The following is a 13674-nucleotide window of genomic DNA, read 5'->3' as shown; positions in this document are numbered from 1 at the left end:
CTGGGATGGTATTTCACAAAAGAAGTCTGATATTGGACAGGAGAACAGGTGAATTGACTCTAAAATATAAAGAGGAAAGAACTACCACTTACTAGTGCTGCTGAGAGGCTATCATCACACTAACCTCTCCTGTAACCTGTGGGCTAAGTGGGTCACCCCATGGGTGGAGAAGACATCGAGGACAGGAAAGGTGAACAAACTCCCCAATGCCACACACACCGACTGACAAAACCAGGATGTTTCTGATTTTAATGCCTCTGCTCCTTCCCCACACCAGATCCTGAAAGCCTAAATAAAGATGGAGATAATTTTAAAAGATAATTGCAAAAAAATAGTGTGAGTTGAACACCCATAATCTAGAAATTCCAAGTCAGAAATGCTCCAAATTCCCAAACTTTTTGAGCACTCACATGATACCATGGCAGAAAACTACACAACCTGAAGCTTTGTTTCATGCACACAATCAGTTAATATATCAAATAAAACTAACTTCCAACTGTGCATAAGGTCCATATGAAACATAGATTGATTTCATGTTTATATTTGGGGTTTATTCCCAAGATATCTTATTATGTATATGCAAATATCCCAAAGTCTAAAAAATTGGACATCTGGTACACTTCTGGTCCCAAATATTCCAGATAAAGTATATTCAACCTCTGTGCAGTATGAAGAGCCATGTGGCCCACACAAAGACACAAATAAAAATTGATTTTACTAATGACCGATTAATTGGTTGCTTTACCAATAAACAATCTGAAATCAGTTATTGAAAGAACTGTGGGAGTCGTCAGTTAATGGAAACTTCAGTTCTGCATAGTCATTTCTATGCCATTAAATGTGTGTCTTTTCTTGAGTCCTCAGAAGGTTGCAAAGCTTTTTCCCTTGAAAGTATGGCAGAGAGAATAAAGTAAATTAAAGAGAGGGTAAAAACAAAGAAATAACCAGTCATATGAGGAAGTTTTACTGACTTATAAATTTTCCCACAACTGTGGGAAAATATTGCAATTTTCCCACAAAATATTGCCCCAGCCCTACATCCAGTTCACCCTGACACAGGGTAGCTACACAAAGACTTTTTTTATTGAGCCTGCATTCTGAATATGAGGCACACTTTAATTTAGATAATTAGAATGTTATTCCCTGAAAGAAAATTCACTAAATTCAACAGCAATTAATGGACTTGAAACGGCAGGTTTGCTTTAACTCAATGAACATGAATATTTTATGTATCTGTACTCTATTATAATGATAATAGTTCTACTGGTATGTATAGTGCTATCTCAGCCCATTCCACTATTTTTGTGAGAATAAGGCAATATTATAAAATAGAAAATTTACTTCATCCTTTTGGGACTATACATGAAGGCCCTTTGGTTACCAATTAATATAAGGAAAATGCCTGCAATTAAATGCCTAAGTTTTACCTTTTCTAGAAATTCTAATTTCGTCTTGATAGAGTAATTGGATTCAGAATTATTAAATGGTATCTCTGCAGTTCTCCTGGTCCCCAAACATTAAATTGCAAGTCACTTTTCAATGCCCTCCAACATAATGAACCTACAATGTGGAAACATCATCTTGGCTTTTATTTCTCTGGTCTTCCAGAGCAGTGTTCTCGTCCCTCTGTAGCTTCCATTCACCTCAAATGGCAATCAGTTCAGGCAGCAAAGGGATCAAACCCATAGTAAACTGCAGAATGAAATGAGTCTAAAGGAAAATATTCATTTGTCCTCTTCAATAGGAAAAAGATGAGAAAGGCCCATGATTCATACTTTTCATGGGAACTCAAAACACTAAAGACTGGGATTTCATTTTTGCAAGTCAGTACAGCTAATGGCTGTTTACAAGGTCCTCATGATCTGGCTCCTGCTTCTGCCCCAGACTCATTTCATATCATCCTCTGCTCACTCTCGTGATCCGTCCACCCTGGTCATCTTTTGTAAAGTCCATTATCTATGAACATGCCCAATGTGGACAGACTTGAACTCAGACTTCACACAGATATCTCCTCAAGAAGGCTTTCTTTATTCTTAAATTCCATGTAGAACTTCTGTTCACTGCTCTTTATTGAGCACACTGTTTTTCCTTCAGAATGCTTCTCATAGATTGTGACTTCACAGACATGTTGACTCACCTAAGACTTACCTCTCATGCTAGACTGCAGGTTTCATGAGGGCAAGGACCCTGTCTGTTTGTTCACCATGTGTACCCATCAGAGAGTAGCATAGACCCTTTATTTAACAAATGAATAAGTACAGGAACTTCAGGGCCTGTGTGACAATGTATGGTAGAAGGCCCCTCTCCCTACTTCTGCATCAAAGCAAGCAGCACTCTGGCCTGGGAAGTACCCTGGGAACCTCTGGAAGCAGCACACCTGTTATGGGGCCCTCATGCTGGCTGGTGACACTGGTGAGTGGTAACCAATGATACCAGTACATGCTAATCAGCACTACCAAAGTGATTTAAGGACCCCTGGCACACCTCCCTTTGGGGACTCCCAGTAATAAACCCAAGCATATATCTGTGAACAGTGGTCAAAAACCATTTAGTCTGCAGACATTTGAACTGCATAGGTATTTCATGGTTGCTAATTAAATATACAAAAGCCACTGTTCAGAGTTATTTTAAGTGCAGAGTTCTATATTTTTGACATTAAAAATCCATCTGGAAAAAATATAAAAATTAATTTTTCATACCCATCTCTTACCTAATAAAAATTTTCATGAGCACTAAGAAAAGAGCCAACATTTTTTGAAAAAGAAATCCAGAACTGTGCCAGGGGCTGAGAAGCCCATCAATCAGAATAATCTGTAGTATTTTTATGTTTCCCAAGAATAACACCTCCTAAATTATACTCTTTTAACCTTACTCCACCTTTCTATCAGGTGTTACATTCTCATGTATGTCATTCTCACCTTTTCATAAACAAATACAAGGACTAGAAAGATATTATGGAGAAGGATAAGTAAGAGTTAACAGTCAACCCAGTTAGGAAGGGAAGTCAGACTACATAGTGCCTCAGCAGTTTTGATGTTCTGTACTGTCCTGACTCTGCAAATCAAAGAAAGACAAAAATGTACAAAGATCCGCAACATATTTCTGACCTTGGACCCACCCATCCAGTGAAGAAATTATTCATGGGTATATCAAATTTCTAAAAACCTAGTCAATAACCACAAACTGGTGTGGCTCAGAATCTTTATTAGCCCTCCAGGGGGTTTATTACTGAAAAGATACTTTGAATCTGATAATGTCCTCACTTCAAGTAACAAACTTCTCACCACTGAACAAGAAGGGTAGAGGTTACAGCATTTTACTATTAAGAAGCAGAAACATCCTCACCCTCCAAGTCTAATGGACAACTCCTTCACTTCTGCCTAAGTATACTTTGGTCAGAACAATGTATAGCCAAACCCATGAGTCTGCACCTAGGGCTATTTGAATGCTTTCCTAACTGTCTTGCTAGATGGATCTATGGCTCATCAGACACAGAATACTTCAGGAAAACCTGCATTTACAGGTTGTTTACCATGAGTTATAAAACATACTGTGTGCTTTTAAAAACACTAGCCCAAGAACAAAACTGGGTACAAATATTGATCTTACACTGGAGGGAGCATAATCCTGATAACAAGGACAAGTTTCTTACTCTATTAGAAGGTGACCAGGTAAAGTGTCTCCTTGTCTTGAAAATGCTGTTTATGTAAACTGTGGGATGTTAAACTTACAAAGTGCAAGATTAAGAACTATTTTCTTAGGATTGGCAAGGAAGCCTTTGTTTAAAAATCAATGGTAATCAAATTCAAGTTACAGTATCAAATCTAAAGTCATAATTAGACATGATGCCAAAACAGTGATAATAAGCCCACTTGGAGCCAAAATGTGGGCTTAATTTTCTCCCTTGACTTAAAAAAAAATTGTGATTAGGTAAACAAGAAGTTTTATTTCCTGATATATAAGAAATTATTATGAGACACACCAATAAAGTTAAAAAACCAGCAGTGATATTTCATTTTGAAATGTGGAGACCTGCCTGTCAGGCTAATAATAAGCATATCTGACCATCTATTTATATCTAGAATATTGTACTATTGATGGGAATAGTTAAAATTTATGTAGACCCAGAGATTTCTGAAGTGGATAAACACACACACACACACACACACACACACACACGAATCAGATACTACTGGATGATTATTTAAGAAAAGAATCATTTAACTTAAATCTTACACACTTGGTTATTTTAGAAAAATGGATGTTATCATAAAGGGTAGACTAGAGTTCCTCATCCAAAGTAACCCTATTACATTTCCATAAGAAAAATATTCTTGTCATAGGCAGGGACTGGTAATATGGTGATTACTGTAATACTCAAAAAAAGTTTGGCTGGATTGAGTATAATCTTGAGGCATATCTAATTCCTGAGTTTAAAGCTAGATTAACATTTTAATTAAAACAGGACAATTTGAAGTAATTAAAAAGAGCAAGACTCTAGTGACCTAGACTAATCCACTAGCAAGCTTTGATTTCACTTAAGTGAAATTAAGTACAAGTCTTAACTGGACTCTGTACCAGTGGTTTTTAAAGAGGGTACCCAACTCCTAACGAAATAAAAAGTGACAGTGTTAATTGGAAAATCAGGGCTTGCAGCAAGCTTGGTTTACTGCTGCGCTGATTCATAATCGTGTAATATAGAAATAGGAAGCATCTTTAGGGAAATTACAGATGTAATTTTATGCCAGAACTTCAGGAAATATTTGTCTATATTTTGAAGAGTAGTTTTGCATCATCCTTTTCTGTCCCAAATCAAATGTTCTTTATAAAGGACAGATCTGCCAATCCTTGTCTGGATAGCTGCTCATTTTACCTATAATCTACATGCAGGTAAGCACAGAGAGTGGCTAAGCTGGCAGAGGACTTGTGAGGGAGCACTGCAGCTCAGCTTCTGACAGTTTGCTAGCCACACTTTCTTCTGGGCAGGTGTGTATGGTCACCAGATTATAAAAACTACACTCTGCTAAAGCAACCATTTTACCCATTTTGCTTCTGCCCACCTGTCTTTCTGCTTTAATTAGATAAAATTGAAAAATACATTAAACCTTAGGTCTATGACCAAATAAATGCTGAATTTGTGGGGGCTGTGTGTATGTATGCACAACCTCTCTGGCTTGGTTGCCAGCATTCCACAGAGCAAACAGTTTTGTGGATGGTGAAACAGTGACACTTCAGAAACTCTTCTCCAAAGAGTTCAGTTGCTGAATATTTTAACTCATTTAGAAATGGTAGTCATTCATCTTAACAGAATTAGAATTAATAACCAATATTCATGGCACTTTGATATTAAAGTCTAGTCTATCACTTGTTAATATTTAAAAATAATTTTTGTACACCAATTTTTAATATCACTGTGATATTTTTCTATTTAGGTAATAAATGCTTCAATAAAGATTTTTTTAAAGGGTATTTGGAAACCAGGAACAATGAGTTATAATGAAATTGGCAGCAGTGTTTTTTTGAAAATGGAAAGCTTGAGCCATATTTAATTGTTCAACATTTCTGGTAAAAAGAAAATCAAGGAAAGTAATCTGGATAGCAGTCCCAAGGCATGTAAAGTTCCTAATTCCCTGGAGGATTAAACTTAACACAGAGACCACTTTAAATCAGGAATAGCTAGACTATAATTATCAACATCATTCAACAATCTCCAAGCCTGTCTAAACCTGGAAAACTCCTTATCCCATTATGTCCTGTTTTTTTTACAGGTGTCCTATATATGGGACAATGGAACATGAGGGGTTAAGGAGTTTTCTTCCTTTTTAAACTGACACCCACTTGAAAATCATAGTACAGTTGTCAAAGACACCATTTTGTTAATGAAAACTGCTTTTCTTCACTAAATTTCAACATCAGTAAACACCACAGCATAATCACTTAACTGAATATAAGAGAGAAGATGTTCACTCTTTTTCCATTGTAAAAGTGCACTGCTGCTCAATAAATCCCAATCATTCATAACACACTCGAACTGCCCTGAAGAGAGCTGGGGAGCAGCACTGCACAGTCAACCATATGTTCATGAATGAGCCAAGACTCTGTTGCTTGCATACTTTGAAGCCTAAAGATACTTGGCCATTATATAGAAAGATAAAAGCTAAAGCCACCTGGAGGAGCTACTGCACCCTGAGCAGCAATGTTAGTTTTAATAAAAACCGTAATGACTCCTTATGGTAAAAATTGACACCAGTGAGGCTCTTTCACACATACAGCATCCGCACCATCCATACATGCAAATGCATACTTTAAAAAAGAGAACTGGTACTGTCTAAAAGCAGACTTCTAATGAGAGAAGAGAATCAAGTAAAGCAGAAAAACAGAGGACATTAGCAAGACTGGGAAGATACACGTGATAAAATGGGCTAAAAACAGTCTCCAAAGGTTACTTGCTACAAACAGAAAGTACACATGACCATGAAATTCCAATAGTATAAGATGTCCCAGAGGGAAGCTTGTTTAAAAAGCACAATTTCCTCACTCCATGCCCAAGATTCCTGATGCTGTGACACTAGACTGGAACTCAGAATTGTGCATGATGAATAAGCAACCCAGATAAGACCCTGATGCAGGCATCACACAGCCCATGGTTTGAGAAACACTCAGCAAGCACTAGGGGAGAGGAGACCCTCTAGGCATCCCATCACAGGCTATGTGGGTAGGTCAGTTTGAGAGAGAGAGAGAGAGAGAGAGAGAGAGAGAGAGAGAGAGAAAGAGGGAGGCAGGAGGGGGGAAAGGAAGAACAATCATGTGAATCACTCTTTCATTTTTAAAGAGTGTAACAATATTTGCAATATTATCAATTCACATGCTGATCCAGAATTACATTTGTCAAACAGAATTGAATGTATTTCTTTACCCATGATTTAATTCAACACCTCTGTGCAACAAGGATGATAGAGGCAATAACAGAAAGCAGGCCTAACCCTAAATGCCCCTTTGACCTCCCCATGAAGAAGAGACAGCACCAGGAAGCACTGTGTGACAGAAGCCTGTGTCACAGGGTGGCGAGAATCTAATCCTCCATATCCTAGAGGAATACAGACTGTCCTCCCAACTGTGGAAGTGAGGGGCAGGCAGAAAGCAGGCATCATGGAGGTGACATAAATGACAAGTCTTGCAAAGCAAACAGGTTTGAATATGATTCTTCAAGAACAGAAAATAAACATTTCAGGAACATAAATAATACATCCGAAAGTCCACAGAGCGAGCTTGTGGAAACACATATAGCTAAAATAAGCTTTCATTTCAGTGATAACGAATCAGCCAGGCTCAATATTCCATCAGAGGAAAATTGTACAAATGAATGCAGAAACAGTTCTTTTATTAGGAGACAGAAATTCCAACATCTGGCTCTAAACTCCACTTAAAGGAAACAGACATATGTTCTTGCACAGCCAGGAAAAGAGGTATAAAACCCCAACAGGAACAGTCAGTGGTCAGGTGTCCCAGGGCATTCCCAAGGTAGCATCCTCTCTTGCACAGGTGATCAGTCCTGTACCTAAGACTCTGGTAGCACTTACAGATTGGAGCTGCTGAGCAGGTCCTGCAACTGCCTAGCTTAACACATCTGCCCATGTCCCTTCTCATGCTGAAGCTCTGAAACTCATTATAAAGAGAATAAAAAATACCATTCATCACAAGGTCTGAACAGAATTTAGGATTTTTGTTTCCTTTTTACAAATAAATTTTTTGTTCTTCTTCTCCCCCTCCCCAATTCCCCTTCCAGAGAAAACTTCTTTCGAATGGATTGTTTTTTAATCAGGAGGCAAAGGAGTTTCTCTGGTCATCCTTGGGAATCCTCTTTGAGACAAGTGGAATAGGGATTCAGATCTGGTCTATTTACATTTTCCAGCCAAAGCAGTTAGGCAAGATAAGTAAACTTGTACATGCATATCATCTAGTTTTTCATCTTGCAAACTTATTTTTTTTTTTCAAATCAACACCCACCCAGAAGGCATTGCCAACCTTATGAATGTCTATTTACACAGAGCCTAAAACTGTTTCCTGTTCTTGCCTAAGGTAGTGCTGAATTTAAGCACAACTGAAGTGGGCTTATGATTTCAGTCTACAAACAGTGCATTTAATTTCTTCACTGCCCTGCTTCTGTATGAAAAGTAATCACTCCATTTCACTATACCAGCCCTTCCTCAATCCAAATTCTGCTTTGTAAATTGTAAATTCCTCAATCCAAATTCTGCGTACCCTAGGCAGATTACCCTGAAGGTAAGCAATGAAGCTTTTCCTGTATCCTGTGTTTGCTGTGCTATGGTGAAAGCCATAACATTCACAGCTCCATAACATAGGCTATTGCTTTTTTCAGCTCTTTCATGCTACCGTAAGCATTTACTCCAATTCAAAAGAAAATGCTGATGGGAAAAAGCCCATATTTTAATCTATTTAAATGATAGCTATTTTATTTTTATAGAAGCTGAAAAAATACACATGTAAGAAATCATCAAATCTCTATATGAATTGGACTGTTGCACAGCCTTCCTCAAGTGAGCATTTTTACCAATAATATCTGAGTTTTACAATCTTAAAAGATTCTTAAAACACTAGAGTTCTATATTCAAAGTATGTTTTGTTTCTAAAGAAAGTGTTATAAGATATCTATGTATTTCAAAATGGAATTTGTTTATCTTTACCATGTATTTATTGAGGGCATACTGTGAGAAATGAACAGATTGGAACACAGAGCATATGACAATTTGCAAAATATATAAAAAACTTGGCCTTCAAGAACCTGATGCTCAAGGGGAAACACACACACACACACACACACTTAACAAAATAAATGAGTGAAACATGTAGTCTACTGAAGAGGAAGAGACCAGGCTAGGTAATAAAGTAAAAAAGGTGGAAGAGAGCTAGGGGTGGTGTGCAATTTTAAATAGTCTGGTTGGGGAAAGCTCTTTGCAGATAGTATTTAAGCCCCAGGAGATGTGGGGTAATCAGACACGTGCCTGAAGAAGGTGCATCCTGGAGGCAGTCCAAAGGTCAGTGTGGCTGTGGAAGGGGAGTCAAGAGGAGAGAAGTGACAGGGTACACACAGTGCAGTGACCAGAGGCCACTGAGGGGTGGAATGGAAATCCTTAAGAAAGTTTTGATTAAGGCATTAACGTAATCTGACTCCTTTTCAATTGAGATGTATTTGACATCATAAAAGTTACCACTTTAAAGTGCAAAATTTGGTGTGCTTTTTTTAAGTATAGTCACAAAGATGTGTGCCTACTGTTATTTTTAATTCCAAAATATTCGCCACCCCTAAAGAAACCCCATATCTATTAGCAGTTACTCCTCTTTCTCCCTTCATCCTAGCCCCTGGCAACCACTATTCTCTTTCTCTCTCTCTATGGATTTGACTACACTATTCTCTTTCTCTCTCTCTATGGATTTGATATCTCTGGCTGCTAAAATGAGTATAGGTTGAAGGGAGGCAAGGATAGAAGCTGGGACACCAGTAAAGGGACAAATGTGGTAATTTGGAAATGAGAAGGGATTGAAATAGGACAGGAATCAAGATGGTCAGTAACTATTGGCACATTCAGATATGGTAGATGTCGGGCAGGAGAGAAAGAAAAGTCAAGCACAAATCTCAGATATTTGGCCTTTGCACCTGGAAAGCTAGAGGTGACATCAACAGAGTGCCACACCACTGTAGCAGTAGGTTGGGAGGAAACACCAGGGTGCTGGAATTTGGAGATGTGAATTGAAATTTCAGATGCTAAATGAAGATGCTAAAAAGGGAGCTGGATGTGAGTCCAGAATTCAAAGGATCTGGATCACAGATATAAATTTAGAAGCCAGAGAATAGAAAATATTTGATATCAGGAAAGTAGAAGAGATCACCAAAGGAGTAAGTGACTAGAGAAAAGAGAAGAGGTCCAAGGAGAGAGTCCTTTGACACATCAAAATGTACAGGTCAGGGAGACGAGGACAAACCGTCTTCCCAGTGGAGCAGGAGGACCAAAAGAGGATGGAGTCTTGAAAGTCAAATGAAAACTTTGTCATGAGGAGAGCCCTGTCAACTGTGCCAGTGCTGCTGACAGGCCAAGGAAGATGAGCACAGAGGATCAGCCCCAGCTTTAGGAAGATGGAGTCCTTCTCACACCACAGGACCTCACCCTTTTCTGGCTGCTCCTACTTGTGCATCTGCCATCCCATCTGCCAGGTGTGTCCGCCCCAGACAGGGCTTTGAAAAGAACAGTTTGAGTGGAGTGGGGAGGTCAAAAGCCTGGCTGTAGCGGGTTCAAGAGACCACCGTAAGAAAGGAATTGAATGCAGGGGCAATTGTTCTGATAAATTTAACTGTAAGGGGGTGAAGGAAAGTAAATGTATCAAGAGGTCAGGTGAACAGAGGTAGGAATTTTTTAAGCTGGGAGAAATAAAAACATATTCATATGCTGGTGGGACATATCCAGTAAGGAGGGAAATAGGTGAGGAGGGAGGGATTAAGAATCGCTGGGATTGGTTAGAAGGACGGGATCAAACATATTTTATCTTTCTGTCAAGCTGCTCTAAGAAATAAAAAACGAAGACAAGCTATTTTTTTTTCCCCCAGGAGACTCAAGAACCACCCTATATAGGGTGTCAAGGACAGGCTCTGAACTTGGAGTCCAGAGACAGAAATTCAAGGACCAGTACAAGCTACAATATTCCAGGTACTTCTTTTAACCTCAGTTTTACATCCATAAAATAGTGATCAAAAACAACCTGTTCTCTCTACCTTACATAAAATAGTGATCAAAAACAACCTGTTCTCAATGGTGATTATCAAGTGAAACATGCAAACCCTGCAAAGGCTCAGGTATCACGTCCTTGGGCAAGTCTAAGGAAGAGTTACCCAGGCCTGTGCTTTCTCCAGCATCTTACACATAGCCATGCTTTAGCTCCAAAGGGGAAAAAGGCAAAATGAAGACACTTTTAAGAAGAATAATTAAGTCATAGAAAAACAGAAGCTTTCTGGCTATTTACTGTTTAAAACGCATTTTAATAAATTATACAGAAATTCTGACTTAATTTCTTAGTTCCTTCCTTTTAAACATTCAACAACAACAACAACAACAAAAACCCTCTATTTTAGACTCAGTTGAGTGTGGGGCAAATAAAGAGGTACACTAAATTTGACTGTAGGCCTGGAGCAAGACCATGCCTAAAGACAGATGTGACCTAATGCCTTCCCACAGATCTCTTACTTCCCATATTCCAACCGCTTGTCAGGATCAGTGTAAATGAAGATAATGTGGTCCTTGACTTTGTGCCCAATGGAAGACATCAGCAGCTGTTTAAAAGAGGGTTTTTAACTATTATTTTCACTTCATTTGTTGATTAATTTTTAATTCTGGCTGCTCAGTATATGAGCCATAGTTCTCTTTAAGGGAAATATATCTTGCAGGATATCCTGATCTAGTCATTAACTGTTTTCCACACTTTTGTGGTTGAGCTAAGATACCAAGCTAAGATACCAAGATACCAAGGTGTGTGCTTATTTTTTCTAATGAGAATGATAGTGCTCACCTCTATCAAGGAACTGGTAGTTTAGAGAAAGAAATCTGAGATGGAATTTAAAGTAGACATGAAAGTTGAATCGACCTTTTCTCTCTGCTTCCCCCTCACATTTGATCAGAAAACTTGAGCAAGAACTCAGCTGGCCATGAGATCACACAGAAATGTAAAGGAAAGTGTGAAAGGTAGGACATAAATAGAAATACACATATAAATAAATATATGAATATGTAAATGTGTTTGTGTGAATTTCCTTTAAAATATGACATATCTCCCCTTGTAGGAACCTTTGGCAATGGAATTGTAGCTTCCTTGTGAAGTTACTGTGCACACTTCATATATAATCAACACATATTTTTTCTAATTTTAAAGGTATCTTTATATTTATGTTGTATTATTTGCATATGAATAACATACATGCTGATTCTTTAATCAGAATTCTAATTTCCCAACATAAATCTAGTATATATTATTATTTAAATAAAATACAGTAATTTACTTTCTAATGACTAACAATGCAAGTTTATAGGAACAAATTATTCCAATACTTGTACATATCTACCTCAAATTCCCTCTGTCACATACTCCAGCATTACTTGGGAAGAACTTACTTTGAATGGATGATTTTTTTAATAGTAAAACATCACTTAGAGGGAGCATTGTAAATTCAAACATTAATTTTGATTTGTGTATTTTTGAAGGAAGTTTTATTGGACCATATATTCTTTTAGTTATTGCTATTATAATTAACAATATAATTAATGTAATGTTTTAGCATTAATATGTTAAGCACTCTTGATTACTCAGGGCCATTATGATGGCTAGACACTAATAGAGAATATATAAAGTATTTATAAACTCAGAATTTGCTGAGGAGAAGGAGCTATCCATCCTTACTGGGTAGAACCAGGATATCCCAGGTTTTCTTCAGTGACCTCACCTGCCTCTTCAAGCATCTCCACCTCCTCTGCCGGTCAGGAGGTCCAAGCACTGTTGCTTGCTCCTCTCAGTGGGCTCACGTCTAGCAGACTCTCCCATTTCCAGGCAACTATCTTTTGATTCTCAAAGTGGTAGAAAGACCCACAGTTTCAAAGTGAAGTGGCTTTGCCAAAACCCAGTTGCATGACTCTGGACAAAGCTCAGAACCTCTTTGGGAAATTTGTTCCCTTAACCATACAACAAAAGAACTAGGCTGAATGATCTTAAAGTCCCCTCCAACCTAGATTTCATGATAAGTACTGCTGAAGGTTGGGAAACTAACATCTGGATTTATTAGAAAGGATAGAGAAACTATGAGAAATGGCCTCAAAGGTTCCCAAACTTCGGTGCATGGAATTTACTGTATCTTATTTTTGCTACATGGTAGACTTTGGATCTTAGTTCTGGATTCTTTGTTATGTGTCCAATAAATGAGGTTCCTCATCTGATAAATCACGTCCAGGTAAATGGGAGAGAATTATATTTAGAGCTTTTGACTTTCACATAATAGGTAAGAATTCATCAAGAATTTTTAAAAATGTAGAATGAATTATTCCTTAGTGAAAATTTTTGCTTCTAAACAAACACATTTTCACGTGATACATCAAGAAAATGACACTGCATACTAAAAAACAATTTACCTATAACTACATCATGACCATCAACCAGGCCAGCAGAGAAGAGCTCCTGAGATACACCATCTGCCGTATCTGTCCAAATGTGAAATGAATATGTATTAGTAACCATAAAATAAAAATCAACAATCCAGTACAATGTAAAATATATATTTTTCATTTACAAAAATCACCCACAAGAGTTTTAATTCAGTAATTCAGATTCTGTCAGAAGAAAAAAAAATCAAAAGCAACATAAAATATATTTTACCATGTACAATTTGCATCTTGCTATTTATTCAACAGATGTTTTATAAAGTTGTTTTTTTTTCCACTTTTGATGAACCAAAAAACTTTTGCCTTCTGGTTATGATCTGAATTCCTCCTCAAACACACTTCTAGGAGATAAAACCATTCCCTGTGATGCTGCTTTTCTTCTAGCCAAGGTTAAATCCAGCCACCATCAAACCTTTTCTAGCTACTGATTCAGAATTTATGGCAAAGGCCGAATGAGCGG

At 37.8% G+C, this 13674-nt stretch overlaps 1 protein-coding gene across 1 annotated transcript in view; it reads right to left on the bottom strand.

Moving 5' to 3' along the window:
- The window catches only part of Stk39 (serine/threonine kinase 39), a 270584-nt gene that overhangs the window by 38366 nt on the left and 218544 nt on the right, over positions 1-13674 (bottom strand). The window contains exon 16 of the mRNA XM_027946124.2: positions 13185-13253. Coding sequence (XP_027801925.2) covers positions 13185-13253 — 69 coding nt within the window. The remainder of the gene's footprint in view (positions 1-13184; positions 13254-13674) is intronic.

This window comes from Marmota flaviventris, chromosome 11, assembly GCF_047511675.1.
Source record: "Marmota flaviventris isolate mMarFla1 chromosome 11, mMarFla1.hap1, whole genome shotgun sequence".
Classification (NCBI taxonomy): domain Eukaryota; kingdom Metazoa; phylum Chordata; class Mammalia; order Rodentia; family Sciuridae; genus Marmota; species Marmota flaviventris.
The sequence above is the reverse complement of the archived record's forward strand: the minus strand, read 5'-3'. Positions and strand labels throughout refer to the sequence as shown.